General features: G+C 39.0%; 1 protein-coding gene across 3 annotated transcripts in view; it reads left to right on the top strand.

The window, feature by feature from the left end:
- LOC127411911 (anaphase-promoting complex subunit 1-like) overlaps positions 1-16,257 on the top strand; it is a 97,970-nt gene that overhangs the window by 22,727 nt on the left and 58,986 nt on the right. For all 3 annotated transcript variants that reach the window (XM_051647805.1, XM_051647804.1, XM_051647806.1), the window contains exons 16-19: positions 556-616; positions 10,710-10,897; positions 11,369-11,443; positions 13,839-14,104. In XM_051647805.1, coding sequence (XP_051503765.1) covers positions 556-616; positions 10,710-10,897; positions 11,369-11,443; positions 13,839-14,104 — 590 coding nt within the window. The remainder of the gene's footprint in view (positions 1-555; positions 617-10,709; positions 10,898-11,368; positions 11,444-13,838; positions 14,105-16,257) is intronic.

Raw genomic sequence — 16,257 nt, 5'->3', positions numbered from 1 at the left:
TACCGCTGAAGGCGGGAGCTAGTAATTGCTTTTGTCATACTGTGCCCGGCCTGTAATGGAGTGCTGCCACAGTGACAGGACGTGACCGATATGGCGGTGTGGCTGCTCAGACATGAGCACCAGGAGATCGTCACTGTTTTGACAAGACTCGATAAGGTCTGGTCCCCTGCAAGTCGGGCCTCACTGTCTGCAGGGCCGGTGTTGTCATTTCCCACTGAATGATGTGTTCCTGCCAAACAAAATCCCCTCGCAGGCCTGTCAACGCAACCTTGCCGCCACAAACTTACATAGGATGAAATGCTTCTTAGAAAGGGTTTTAAAAATAGCAAACGTCTACAGAGGTTTTCGTCCATCCAGGTCAATTCCGTCGGAAGCAATTGTTCTTGTTTTTTCTCAGCAAAGGGACAGCAATATTCTTCCATTCTGAATCAGAACAGATATAAATAGCAACATGACGCCTGTAGGTTTGAGTCCCTATGTGATGTAGTATGCTGTGGTGTAGCTAATTTAGTATGCGCTGGTAATGTATCCACCTCTCACATTTCTTTTGTTCAGGAATTGAGCACCGGATCCATGTTAAGAATCACCATTCCTGAGGTGGCCACTTCAGAGTTGGGTAAGAGAAAACACTCATATATATACTGCGTCCCTTTGAGCACAATACACAGCTGAGTCACAGTATGTTTATGAGAACAAGACTATATAAGCCTAGTCAAAGCAGTCATGTAACCCCCAGCCCCACCGCAAAATTATAATTTTCTTTTTAGTGACATCTTTTTGTAGCATATTATTAGTCATATATTGTAAAACACATTTATATAGAAGGCAAATACGTTTTGTTGAGCTTTAAAAAATTTGAAAATAAATCATTCAATGACGTGCTTAATTACTTAATTTTTTCCTCATTAAAAATGTTTTACTCGTAAAAAATTAAAAGTAATTTTGAAACATTTATTAAATCGTGAGCACTCACATGAGATGAAGACTTCAGTCATATCATTAACTTTATAATAGCTGTTTTATTCTACATCAGGAGGGTCCTCTCATGGTGGCTGCCATGTTTGGATCACATTACCATGAAATGCTACTTGCTTAATCATTGTAACCGCCCTATAATTGGACACTTTCACTCATGGATTAAATAATTCATGCATGGCTAACTGTGAATAGTAAATGTCTACAATGGCATTGGTAAATAAAACTGTTTTGTTTGATCCGAACTGTGTGTGCCTGGGAGGACGAACAGGGCGAAAGAGAGGGGGGGGGGGGGATAACAAAAGGGAGAGAGAAAGCAGAGAGAGGAGAGAGACGGGCTCACTGGCCCCGGACACGCTGTCGACTGGCCCTCAGCTCGCTGTCCTTCTTCTGTCTGTGACGCTGGGCGATCTCACTGGACCCCTCATCCGTCCCTTCTGGTTGCCTGTTGATACAGTGCTCCAGCACCACCGAATCGAGCGCTCCCTCGGCGTCGCGATCCTCTGTCAGTGGTTAGGACTCCTTGATGGCGCGTCCTTCCTCCATCCTGGTTTTTGGCACCAGTGTAGCAATTAAGAAGGTAAAGAGGAAGCTGGGACCAGCTTGACAAACACAGACATTTAATGACACTTTTCAGCGAACAAACAAACAAAAACGCACGCTGCTTTTCAGTCAGCTGCATCAAATCATAAAAACACTCAAATATGCAGACAAGCTTCGTACATCTCTCTCTCATCTGCCGCTGTCTGTTCTCCTTAAATACTCCCTCCTCCCCTCACTGGAACGCGAGGCAGGTGTGACGCGCAGGTTGAAGTAATTTGCCACTTATCTTCCCGGCCTCGCTCTGCCAAGGTGCTGCTTGGCTCTGCCCTGCTCACCACATACCCCCATCGCTGAACTCAGGTTGGGGAGTTCTCTGACCTGTGACCTACTCTCTCCGCCCCCCCCCCATTTCTAGGGAGGGAGCATCGACGTGTCACACCAGTCTCCGGATCCGACCTGTGCGTGCCTGTGAGGACGAACAGGGCGAAGGCGGGGGGGGCGGGGGTGAATAACAAAAGGGAGAGAGAAAGCAGAGAGAGGAGAGAGAGACGGGCTCACTGGCCCCGCACACGCCGTCGACTGGCCCTCAGCTCGCTGTCGTACTTCTGTCTGTGACGCAGGGCGATCTCACTGGACCCCTCAGCCGTCCCTTCAGGTTGCTGGTTGATGCAGTGCTCCAGCGCCACCGAATCGAGCACTCCCTCGGCGTCGTGATCCTCTGTCAGTGGTGAGGACTCCTTGACGGCACGTCCTTCCTCCATCCCGGTTTTCGGCACCAGTGTAGCAATTAAGAAGGTAAAGAGGAAGCTGGGACCGGCTTAACAAACACAGACATTTAATGACAATTTTCAGCATACAAAGAAACAAAAACACGCACTGCTTTTCAGTCAGCTGCGTCAAATCATAAAACACACAAACCCCCGGACAAGCTTCGTACATCTCTCTCCCATCTGCCGCTGTCTCTTCTCCTTAAGTACTCCCGCCTCCCCTCACTGGAACGCGAGGCAGGTGTGACGCGCAGGTGGAAGTCATTCGCCACTTATCTTCCCGGCCTCGCTCTGCCCAGACGCTGCTCGGCTCCGCCCTGCTCACCACAAACACATATGTAAATATTTGCTGAGGAAGCCTCTTAACAATAATTTGATATACAATGATTAAATAACTATAAATACAATGTATATATTATTAAAAAAAATTTATACAGATAATTAAAATGCATTACATTATTGTGGCACGAGTAAAGCATTAAAAAAGACGGTAACACTTTAAGGTTGAATTTGTTAACATTACTTAACATTAACTATCAATGAACAATACTTTTACAGCATTTATTAATCTTAGTTAATGTTAATTTCAACATATACTAATACATTTTTTAAATCGAAAGATGTTAACATAAATTAATGCACTATGATCTAACTTGAACTAACAATGAACAATTCTATTTTTAATAACTAACATTAACAAAGTAAAAAACATATTGTATATTCGTGATACCTAATGCATTAACTAATGTGAACGAATGGAAACTTATTGTAAAGTGTTACCTAGAAGTCAATAGAAAAAGTGGCTTTAAAATCCAATATATTGTTTATTTCCATATTATTGAACATAAGCCTATCATTGGCCTACAGTCCACAGCAATCCATTTTGCAATTGAATTCATCAATCTGTCTGAGATAGATTTATTATAATGGATTTTCTAAGGACGTGTCAATGTACACCTGTCAGATGGACAGCGTATATAAGCTGCACGCTGCCTATACAGCTGGAGTTTTGATTACTGCCCCCTGGAGAAAACAGGTGGTACTTCAAGCTTGAATTACTCTCTGGGGACATTTATTAATATGCGTTATTTTTTATTTAATTAATCGCACTGAATTACCACGTTAAATCGACAGCCCTATTAAAAATTGCTGGAAATTTTACAGCTATAATGTAACTCCACATCAGCTATGAACTGATTAACACTCTTTTGCTGGAAAACAATAGCATGCAGTGATTTATAATTTTCGACCCATTGCAGATGATGTTTAGACTATCATAAATAATTCTTGCTATTTTTGACAAAACCTCATCTATATTAGCTAATTAGACTACATTACTTTGGATATAAATCATCAGAATTTGCATAATTGTTCAATACATGCATAGAAAACCAAATATTTACATTTGCAATGCATTAAAACGCATGTACATGTTCAGCAAACATAAGATGCAATGAAAACCCAATACCATCCTGATAGGGCAAGCGATGTCTCCGATTCACGTTCTTGCAATAAAGAAAAGCTGGACGCAGCGGGTGTCTCTAGAGGCATTTTAATTTCACACGCCGTCCAAACAATGCGGCACTTCTGCGCAAGATGCTGAAAAAACAGCGAGACGCGCTGCAGCGGCCAAAGACGTTCAAATAACGCATGTTTACATAGAAAAAAAATGAAAAACAGTGCGTAGAGACGCAAAAACACATTTGGTGTGAACGGGCCTTTATTGTTGAGTCCTGCCACATCTCAAAGTATTTGTTTTAATAGCCACACTCCACATAAATGCTATTTTGTAATGTGCTTTGTAAAGCTTCGATCATGATGCTTTAGCAAAAATGTGATGTAAAACTGCCCAAGGACCTGTCACTAATGAAAGTCAGTGAGTCATTCCCACCCTTTCTCCATTTAGATATTTGACCTTTACATATAGTTTTACACATTTACTATAAATATTCCAGGTAGAATATATTTCACATGCTCTGGGCCCTGTCATTAGTGGTGTTTGCTAAGGCAAGCATCGCTATTATTATTGCTCACAATTAGGGTTAGGGGTTTGAACAAAGTGTGTAATAGTGTGTTAGTATGAGCTTAAAGGGACTGCTCACCCAAAAATGAATAGTCTGTCATTATTCACTTACCTTCATGTTGTTCAAAACCTCTATGACTTTGTTCCATGGAACACAAAAGGAGATGTTAGGCCAAATGTTCAGTCCAGCCACCATTCACTTTCATTATATGAAAAAAAGATGCAATCAAAGTGAAGAAAGAAAGTCATACAGGTTTGGAATGACTTGAGGGTGAATAAATGATGAAGGAATCTGAAAAATCTGTTAAGTGTGTGTTTAGTGCTCTGTTTCTGTGAGGAAGGGGTTATTTGTGTTTCCTCTGTATATGTTTTGGGTCACTTCTGTTGAGTACATCACGTACATTAAAAATCACGACATCATCCGCTCAAGTTATTGCTCTGCTTCATACCATCACACGCTCTCAATAGGCTCTCTGCCTACAGCTTAATTAGACAAACAAACAGGGAAAGGTCAGAACAGAGCTGAAGAAAATGCCACTTTATTGGTGGCACAAAGCCCACCACTTTTAATCTAAAGCATTTACTTACAGGAAGCCGGCATTAATTGAAAATAATTGTAAAGAACGCTGGATGAGCAGATATCGCATGCGATCAGCATGTGACTAAAGCCAGCTAGGAAAACTAAATGAATCAAAGATGGAAATGAATCATTCATATCCATAGCACAAACGGTGCGGGATGAGATATGCACCAAAACTTAAAGGGAAGACTCATCTAAAAGTTCTGTCATCATTTACTCACCCTCATGTCATTTCAAACCTGTATGACGTGAAACACAAAGGGAGATATTAGACGGGTTGTTAGTCTCAGTTACCTTCACTGTCATTGCATAGAAAGAAGATGCAATGGAAGTTAAAGGGATAGTTCACCAAAAATGTTTCATTCTCTAATCTCTAATGTGAAGGACTTTCTTTCTTCTGTTGAACACACAGAAAGATTTTTAGAAGAATATTTCAGCTCTGTAGGTCCTTTCAGTGCAAGTGAATGGTGGCCAGACCGTTTGAAGCTCCAAAAAGCACATAAAGGCAGCATAAATGTAATCTATACGACTCCAGTGGTTTAGTCCTTACTTTCAGAAGTGATATGATAGGTGTGAGTGAAAAATAGATCAATATTTAAGTCATTTTTTTACAATAAATCTCCACTTTCACTTTTTCACATTCTGAAAGTGAAAGTGGAGATTTATAGTAAAAAGGATTTAAATATTGATCTGTTTCTCACCCAAAGTGATTGCGTTGCTTCAGAAGTCGTGTATTAAACCACTGGAGTCATATGGATTACTTTTATGCTGTATGTATGGACCTACAGAGCTGAAATATTCTTCTAAAAATCTTCATTTGTGTTCTACAGAAGAAAGAAAGTCATACATCTGGGATGACATGAGGGTGAGTAAATGATGAGAGAACTTTCATTTTTGGGTGAACTATTCCTTTAACTGTTTCATAGTAGTAGTATTTCATATACTGAAACAAAAAGTCATTTTCCATCATTCTATTCCTCTGTAATGAACCTTTTTAGCTGCAATAAATATTAGTAAAAGACTACAGTATATAAGTGTTCCTAAACAAACTATATTGTGATCCTACCAGCCTTTAAACCGATTTAAAAATACAGCCCTACACTTCCTGTTTTATTTCATTCTGCTGCAGAAGTTCAATCAAACAAACCCAATGTATGGTGCAACCATCAGATATCCTCTCCTTCTCTGCATCAGGCAGCTGGTCTTTCAGCCCCCATGTCACGCAGTCAAACTCTTTGGCAAACAGTCATGTATACTGTAAATCCCATATCATGTGTAGTGGCCCTCTGCACATGGCCACCCCCTCACTCAGATGTGCGTTCCAGCTCTGCCTGTGTCTTTTGAAGTGGCGGCCCCCTCTGTGTGCACCTTCTTATGGATCACCTCCGCGTACAGCATTCATCTCTATTCAATCTTCACCCCCACGTTTAATCAACACACACATTTTTGACGTGCATACGTGGGGGTGGGCGATATGGCCTAAAAATTATGTTTTTATATTTTCTGTCATTGTCATTAAGAGGAAAGCACTATGACTCTAGTTCATATGTAGTGTTTGCGGATTTGAACAAACCCCTAAAACCAAGTATTATACTTTTGTTCATAGTTCGTCCTGTACCCTTTGTGCTACGAACACTACAACAATATCTCTGTATTGTTCAGCCTATTGACGATATTCGATATACTGTATATATATCTCGATAGTTATGTATTTGTTCTGAAATGGTTTTTAAAGGGTTTTTGTTTTCATTCCAACCAAACAGCCATGGTAGCCAAGTAGATTCAAAATGTTTAATGCATGAAGTAAAAATCTAGTTAAAAATAAGGGATGCTTTCCACAGTTTTTCACTAAATGAACACAAGGTTAAATGACATTTAATAATTTATTTACATGCACCAATATACAAAAATACAATGTAATAACTTTATTTACCAAAATATATTTTTACTAAAATATTTTTTGTGAATAATCAAGGTGTGCAAAAACTACAGCTTCACTCACTTATGTTTTTGCAACCCGGTTGTATATTATAATACAGAATTATGATTGTGGAACCCAGTCAGGTTTATTATTATAAGGACTAGCTTTGTTTTTTTGTTGATTTTTACAATAGTAACACACTCACTGAGCACTTTAATAGGAACACTACACTAATACTGGATAGGGCCTCTCTTTGCTCTCAAAACAGCCTAACACAATTTCTGCAGATTTGTCAGCTGCGCATTCATGCTGACTGGGAAGGCCGCTGAAGAACAGTGAACTTATTGTCATGTTCATGAAACCAGTTTGAGATGACATTTGCTTTGTGACATGGTGCATTATCATGCTGGAAGTAGCCATTAGAAGATGGGTAAATTGTGACCAAGAAGGGATGCTGCACATGGCCAGCAACAATACTCAAAGAGCTGTGGCATTCAAGCGATGATTGATTGGTATTAACCGGCCCAAAGTGTGCCAAGAAAACATTCCCCACACCATTACACCACCACCACCAGCCTGGACTGTTGACACAAGGCAGGTTAGGTCCATGGATTCATGCTGTTGGTGCCAAATACCATCTGTGTGCCTCAGCAGAAATCGAGATTCATCAGACCAGGCTACGTTTATCCAGCCTTCAACTGTCCAGTTTTGGTGAGCCTTTGCCCACTGCAGCCTCAGTTTTCTGTTCTTGGCTGACAGAAGTGGAACCCGACGTGGTTGTTAGAACCTTATCTAGGTTTCAAAATTAAGCTTGTCCATGACAAAATAAAGAAATAAACAACAGTCATAAGCTCCCTACCTAAACCAACAACAGGAGAAAACTTAGAAAAAGTAGAAGTACAAACAACAGACACCTTCCCGTTTCCATGTGAGCTATGTGAAAGGAATTTGTAAATCAGACATATGACTTTGTATAGTCAACCGTAGTGTATGACATCAGATTAGTTCTCTGTAAGTCAAGGCTTGCAACAAACTCTGCAAAGGTACAACAAGTCACACAAACAACCCCGCGGCTGAAATAAAATTTGTACTACTAAAACATCTGAAATTTTACAGCATTCTCACCTAAATATCACACAAAGGCTACTTTTCTCAGTGCTTACCAATGATTATTTTAAGTATACAATCTACATTATGGCCCTTTTCTTCAGTCACTTGTTCACTGTACCTGCATCTTACTCTCCATACAATAAAAGTGAATAATGACTGAAACTAACATTCTCCGTAACATCTCCTTTTAAGTTCCACGGAAGAAAGTTATACAGATTTGCATCACACGAAGGTGAGTAAGTGATTGCAGAAATGTCATTTTTGAGTGAACTATCACTTTAAGTAAATTCTCAACAGTTACATTAAAAATGTACATTTTAACAAATGAAATCCTGAGAGAACCTTGCTTATATAATATGTATATTAAAGATAGATTGATAATAATATTTTCATTGTATGTATTATTAATATTACTATCATTATTGTTTATGTATATTACATATTTATTAAAACTGCTCTAGGGAGATGAGAGATGTAGACTAATAGCTGTGTAAGTTGCAGCTGAGCAGTTCTGGTTGCACACAAGGCTTATTTTTTAAATTTGTTTGCTATTTTATGATGGAGCACCACGGTATGGTAGATCGCTCCAACATCACACACATGTTGCAGTGTTGACAGCTTTGTTGATTATAAACATTAGCAATAGTTTTAATGCATCGGTCGCTTACAGAGACTCAATACAATGGCATTTGCATGTCGAATTAACATGTTTATAGATATGTACCATCTTAATTCAGTAAATATGTGCGTCCTCACTGCACACGCTCACACTGAACTCAACAAGGGTTTAATGAGCAGCGATAGATTCGGAAGAAATGATTTAATCGCGCAGATTGTGGAATTACAGTTTGATACAAAGACAAGATTATTGATTTGATTTGTTCATCTGTATGGATTGGTTTGCCAGTTCTCAGCTACATGTTAAAATGAATAAAATAGTGCCGAATCTCTGCATTATGAACGTTGAACATGCGGGAGTGATTAAATTTGTGCGCAGTACCCGCATCCACACCGAATTTCATGCCCTGATAATAATAATAGTAATAATTGTTATTATTACTACATTAAGAAATTACAGAATTATATTAGGCTTACAATTGTATTATAATAACTAATAATAACTATATTAATATTATTATTATACCCAAGTAATATTTCTCTAATAATTTAATAAACTTTTACGCGGCGTTGCCGTGAGATCTGGTTAAACCTTCGAGATGATCTCACCTCCTCTTCTGTCCACAAAATCCTGGTGTCATAGTGTTGTTTAAGATTTATATATAGGAACTTGTAGTGAACAATTAAAGTGAATTTGGAGTGCTGTACATATAATAATACGGTCAACGCACGTTACCAAACTGAAACCAGCGGAACAAGTCTGTTATTCTGTGCATGAGATAAAATTTGTGAAACACAGAACCGCCTCACATGTGCTCAGAACAGAGCTCCACACGACGAGTATCATGTACAGTTTGATTAAATCACATCACAGCCCTTTGCGGTTTAATATTCACAAAAGATCATATCTTGATTTCGATTTTATTTCGATGGATCGTTCAGCCCAACACAATGCATTAGACGTGTTGTTTTTGCGTTATTTTGCGGCACGCACTAATTTTATCTCATCATATTCAATTCAGACTGCAAGCACAACTTGAGTTTCTTCTTTTGCTGTGGCGCTGGATATTCAGTAGCGGCGGAGTGCAGCTGTTGTATAGTGGTGCAGGAAACACTGCATCACACACAGCCAACCAGAGACAGAACCGTCGGCAGACCTACAAAGAATGATAAGCGGAGAAAAAGAAAGGAGAGAGAACACTCAACAACCCCTCCCACAATAACCTTTACGAGCGGGCTCGTAACAGTGGTCTTATGCTGTTGTAGCCCATCCGCCTCAAGGTTCGACATGTTGTGCATTCTGAGATGCTATTCTGCTCACTTCAATTATACAGAGTGGTTATCTGAGTTACCGTAGCCTTTCTGTCAGCTCAAACCAATCTAGCCATTCTCTGTTCACCTCTCTCATCATCAAGGCATTTCCGTCCACAGAACTGCCGCTCACTGGATGTTTTTTGTTTCTGGCACCATTCGGAGTAAATTCTAGAGACTGTTGTGCGAGAAAATCCCAGGAGATCAGCAGTTACAGAAATACTCAAACCAGCCCGTCTGGCACCAACAATCATGCCACGCTCCAAATCACTGAGATCAAATTTTTTCCCCATTCTGATAGTTGATGTGAACATTAACTGAAGCTCCTGACCCGTATCTGAATGATTTTATGCACTGCACTGCTGCCACACGATTGGCTGATTAGATAATCGCATGAATAAGTAGGTGTACAGGTGTTCCTAATAAAGTATCAGTGACTGTATATTTACTCGTATTTACTTCATCTTGAGCTTTAATTTTGGTAGAAAAAGGAAAGGGCAGTGTGCGTTTGACAGTTTACAATGTTCATCATAAAAATTCTGTTGCTCTAAAATCATTGCTATATTCACGATATTGCTTAATTTTATAACGCGATTATATCATGAATATTTTATATGTCACCCAGTCCTACCACATACAAATGCCCTGGCCAACCATCCACAACAACCTAGCATCGTGGTGGCAACCTTTACAACTCACATTTTCTTATGCAAAACTAAAAATCTAGTCTACTGTTTTAAAGAAGACTAAATCCCACCATTCTAAAAGCATTTGAACGTGAAATGCAATAGGTTTATATTGTCAACTTGCTCACCAATTGTTAATTTTCTGGTAATTCTTTTTCTAATCCTATCTCTACAGTCAAACGTTGTATGCAGGCCATCCGGTTTATTCTGCCCAAGGACACTGCTATGAAAGTGCTGGTCAAGTGGTACAACAGCTACAATGCCCCTGGAGGTCCCAGCATGCACCTGGAGTGGAACATGTTTGTCACATGCTTAATGACAATGATGGGTTACAATACGGAACGATTAACGTGGACACGCAATGTGAGTGTCTCCTAAATCTGAGCACTTAATTAGAATTAGACATTTTACTTTTAGAGGTTAGATTGCTTTAGGATGTACAAATATTTCTCAAGTACCTGGGCTAACAGGTTAAAATTGAGGTCACAGAGTCATATAGTAAAATTGCTTCATCAATCAAGTTTATTATTTTTAATCAGCACAACTGATATATTGGTCTATCCTGAATCCTTTAATCACAAAATCTTACTATGTAGATTTTGTGTATGTTTTAAAATGATGTTATTTGCAAATTGCTTAGTGCTTAATTGAACTTTAAAGTAAATTTACATTTATCTCTTGGCTGATGGTTGTTTACTGAAGTGACTTACAGGAACTGTGACATCTGTAAAAATATTCAACATTTAAAAATGTTGTAGGGATATTTGCAATTGGTCAATTACACACTTGTATGTTCTTTAACTATTGTCATTAACATAATTGCTGTCTCCTCAGCTTCATTTTGACGTGCCTCTTTCACCAGTAATTGCCCCCAAGAAGGCTCGTCCTGCCGACACAGGCTCTGATGAGGTGAGTGACCTTAGACCTCAGGGTCAAACACCCTTGATCATCTACGTTCTCCTGTGACTTGATTTGCTATCACCTGTACTGCTATTGTTAAGGTGGATAAAAACAGTTCAAGGTATGTTTCTTTTCTTGACAGTGTTTCAATAGTTTAGGGATAATGTACAGACAGGTCATTATCGCAAAATAAACCCCAAATGGGGGTTCAGGACCCCCACGCAAAGCACAGCCACTTATTACATGGCTACTCATGAAATATTGATTTTCCTTCAATTGTTCTATTATCTGAGAAAAAAAGAGTTCATGGAGTTGATATGAGAGACCAGAATCAAGAATTCAAGAGCTCAATACATCGATCAGCCACAACATTAAAACCACCTGCCTAATATTGTGTAGGTCCCCCTCGTGCCACCAAAACAGCGCCAACCCGCTTTCAGAATGACTTAACCTCCAGTGTGCTGTCTGTCGTCACTGGTCTCAGTGAAGTACAGTTTGAAATGCACTTTATTTTCATCCTAACTCCATATAAAGCCTCAGAAGGCAAAATTTTTCAACTTTTGGATGAACCCATTTATTCTCAATGTGAAAATGCACAGTGAATATAGGAATGCATTAACTAATGTTAATAAATAGAATCATATTGCACATTTACAACAAAATTAAACAACAAATTGTATAGTAAAATGAAGCTAAATGACCCACAGATGTGTTAGAGTTATTAAAAATAACTAACATGTTTTTTTTACTTTTGAGGAAATGCGGTGCCAGTTTCCACATATCAGGACAGCATGTTTTATCAGCACACTGACGTGCGAAAAATGAACTGGTTTTGCCGCTGCGTCCATAGGAGCGCTTCAAGGATTCGATGGCATGCTGTTGTGTCACGTGACTCGATGCGGCAGAAGTTAACCCTTTAAATGACAGACTAGAGTCTTGTGAACAGTTTTCAGTAGGTTTTTCATTCATTTAAATTATGCGTTGCTAATAGCAAAGTCAAAATACAACGTCCACGCATGTCGCACGAGGCTATATAGTATTCATATATATGACTCCATGAGATAGTATGCGAAATTGAACATTTTATTTCATATTTCACTTTTTATCGTTTCAATCACATTTTACAGATTTAAAAAAGTACAAATTTCAAATTCTATCAATTTATATGATGTCATTAAATTGCATTTATACACATTTTTAGCAAAAAATTCACAAGGTTGGAACCTAATAATGAAAATAGAATTCCACATATAACAATTTAATTTAAGTGCTACTATATCAAAAGTACATTGTAAAAGCATTATGTTTTGTAAAAACCCCTGCATAGATGCTGCAAGAGCCTATTTGTCAAATTTTTCCATATTTACAATGTTTGCTGAAGTTAAAATGTTTCATAATGTGTGATTGTCCCTTTAAATATTTATATTTACACATTTATTACACTTACTACATTTTGTTATGTGTTTGTGTATATGTGTTGTACAATTGTACAATTTACATTGAGTTTACATTTAAATGAATAACAAGCGCTAAAATGGTACTGTCTCTTTAAGAGAACCAGCAGCTCTGCGAGCAAATGTTTACGGTTGAATTAGCGCAGCGCACATTAACGAGAGAGAAGTTGCACGGTGGTTTTTCTCTCATCTGTGCAATGTATGATTAGAATTAATATTTTACTTTTAGATCACCAACTGACTGAAAATAACAGAAATTATATTAAAAGAGACATGAAATGGAAATGGAGTGTGTGGATCTCGTCTTTGGACACAAAGTACACAGAACGAGCCAAAAGGAAACTTGTACTTGCATAATGTGTATTGACTTAAGTGGACAAATATTAATTGTGCATGTTCTCAAATTCAAATCTACAAGCTCTTTACACTTTAACCTACTTACAGATGCCATACTGGCGCGTTACTGGTCTGTAGCCTTACTGAAATATGGAGACTGTTGTGAAAACAGTCTGTGGCAAAGTTTAACCAAAATTAGAGTTGATGTTTTAAATGCAATGTAAATGTAACTATGGCATATCACGGCTCAACTAAAGCGATAGGGACAACGCAATCACATCACCTCAGGGCCCACTGCAGCCAAATAAGGTCAATTTCCTGTGTGCACTCACGAGACAACAGCACGCAGTAAAAGATGAGGCTGAATCCAGCTTCTTAAACGCCAGCTTTTTATTCTGTAAAAGGATCGCTGTGCAAGTTATTCACCACTACACAACTCATGAACATTTACTAGCCAGTAGCTAATAGCAGACATATTTTATTCGCATAGCTTGAAAATTTGTCACACATGCGAGTGATTTACTCGCAATGTATAGGGCTGATAATATAAAACTGTTTTGAAGGTGTTCACCTGTGGTTTGTTGATATGGCTACATCTATTTTGGCATCAACAGGATTGGGGATACCTCCGTTGCTCCGAGTACCATTGGCAGGTTTTCATGCGACCTGCGATGGCCGTTCAAGGCCTGGAAACCGTTTCACCCCCTGGTGGTGTGGAGATCCATGAATCCACTCTAAGGCTAGAGTCGTCTGCCCTGCTTTTCCCACATATCCCAGTTCTTTTCTATGTTCTACACCTGCTCTATGAGGATCTGAAGTTGGATGAGTTACAGCGGAGTGGGGCCAGAGCTCTGGTCGGTCTACTGCAACAGCTGGCCAAGTATGTATTTGATTTAAATTTGGACCTTTTTGACACAGGTTTGTAGCTTTAAATCTTTAAAGGTTATTCAGAGTTTTATTTTAGGCACTTAATAGCAAGTTAACTAGATATATATGAGCAGAAATTTGTATTCCGCTTTGTATTCTGTCTTTGAAACAGGCTTTTAGATGGACAGAAATTCTGATCCCAGATTTCTTGGGTGTTTACTGTTTAAAGTTCAAGCCATAATTTGAATACATTTTTTCTACTCTTGTATATTATTGTGGTATCATCCTTTTCAAATGAACCTGACCCTAAATTGCACTTTATGCCAATTACTACACATACACTATACCACTAGACCGTGCCTCCGACTGGCCAAATAATGGCACAGAAGCTCATCAAACCTCCCAGTTCACATTGTAATCACTGCTTTTATTTGCAGGTGGATCCCATTTTTGGATGGGTAGTTAACTGTAATGTCAATATCATTGTTTAATGAAATGTCAAGTGTTTGCTGTTATGTGGAGGGCTTAATTGGTTTTAATCAGTTTGATTAACTGGAGCTGACTTAACTTTGAAAGTGTTGTTTTCTAATAACCATCCCTGACCATCTGAATATTTTTTGGGTCTGTTGTTTGTAGGTTGGCAAAAAAAATCTGTCTCTATCAGGGTCAGAAATGTAGGGGGGCTCGGGGAAAAAATGAAAAATATAATAAATAAATAAGTAAAATAAAAAAAAATAAAAAAAAAGCTCCCGGAATTCAAAATGTGAGGGCAAAAATGCCCTTATAATTAATTCTTCTGTTTTTATTTTAATTTACTTCTGATTTAGTTCTTAATATTCTATTGTAATACTAGTTATACAAATTATGGCATGAAATTAATGTTGATTTAATTCATATGTTGAGGGATTATACATTCTAAAACTTGAGAATTTGTATTAATTGTGTAACGAGCGATAGCGAGACAAACAGACCCAAATGCAGAGGAACCGTTCAAAGGATTTATTTACAATAAATGTGAGTAGTCACTGTGGATGTCGAGGAAAAGATTCGTGGAATCCTCCATTGAAGCTTAGTGAGGTGCAGCGCGACTCCCAGCAGGGTAGGGCGATCTAGCTCCCGACACGTGGATAAAGAAGAGGTATCCTCTGTGGAAACCCAGCTGACACGCAGCAAACTGGAAGGCAACTACACACCCGACACACAGGCAACCAACAGATACACGAGACAGGACCAACTAGGCGAAGAGAGTAAGGTTACTTCACACCAAACAACAATCTAGCCAGACATTCAGTCAACACTGAACTACATTTAACATTAAATCAGGCAATCCAGCAAAGGACATGATACACAAAGGGATTAATATAGGCATGAACAAACAAGGGGCAGGTGCCGCTCGCAGCTGAAAGTTGGCATGATCAGCGTTCCTATGGAAACAATCAGGTTTCCCATGGAAACGCTGATTCCGCGTGCCAGCGGCACCTGAAACGCAGGAGGGCAAAAACATCAACACGCTTGGAGCAAAACAAACAGAACATGGAGAATGAGTGTCCGGATCCCGAACCAGACAGGAAGTAAGGATCCAGATCCCATGTCCTGGACACGAAACATAAGACAGACTGAACAATGATGCCACGGTCCTCGTCAGATAAAACCCCAACCTGACAAGGTGACAGGATCGTGACATCACTGGAGAGCACACGGCGGTCACTAACAACCGGACCCATGCGCTCACACAAAGAATGTATGCGAAACACGAGACAGACAGGGGACGATGATGCCACGGTCCCGTCAGACAGAAACCCAACCTGACAAGGTGACAGGACTGTGACAAATTGATTAAATGGACGTTTTTGACATAAATGGAAGAGAAACCATTTGTTAAATTATTAGAAAAATAAATGCCCTCATAAAGGTGAATAAATGCTCCTTAATTTAAAAGTTAATTTCTGACACTGGTCTCTATAATTATAAGCCTTTTACTGAAAATCTGTGGTCTGATATCTCTATGTATTTGCTCTAAAATGGCTTAAAAGGATGACTTTAAGAAGGAAACTGAAAAACTTCCGTTTATCTGCCAATAAGGCACAGCTGCTTAGTGCCAAGAGTTTCTTAATAGTCTAAGATATGTGAAGTATTCAACTAGCCATGTGATCTCAAGTAGTTGCC

This window comes from Myxocyprinus asiaticus, chromosome 21, assembly GCF_019703515.2.
Source record: "Myxocyprinus asiaticus isolate MX2 ecotype Aquarium Trade chromosome 21, UBuf_Myxa_2, whole genome shotgun sequence".
In the NCBI taxonomy this organism is placed as follows: Eukaryota; Metazoa; Chordata; class Actinopteri; order Cypriniformes; family Catostomidae; genus Myxocyprinus; species Myxocyprinus asiaticus.
Note: the sequence above shows the minus strand (reverse complement) of the source record. Positions and strands in the feature narration are given on the sequence as shown.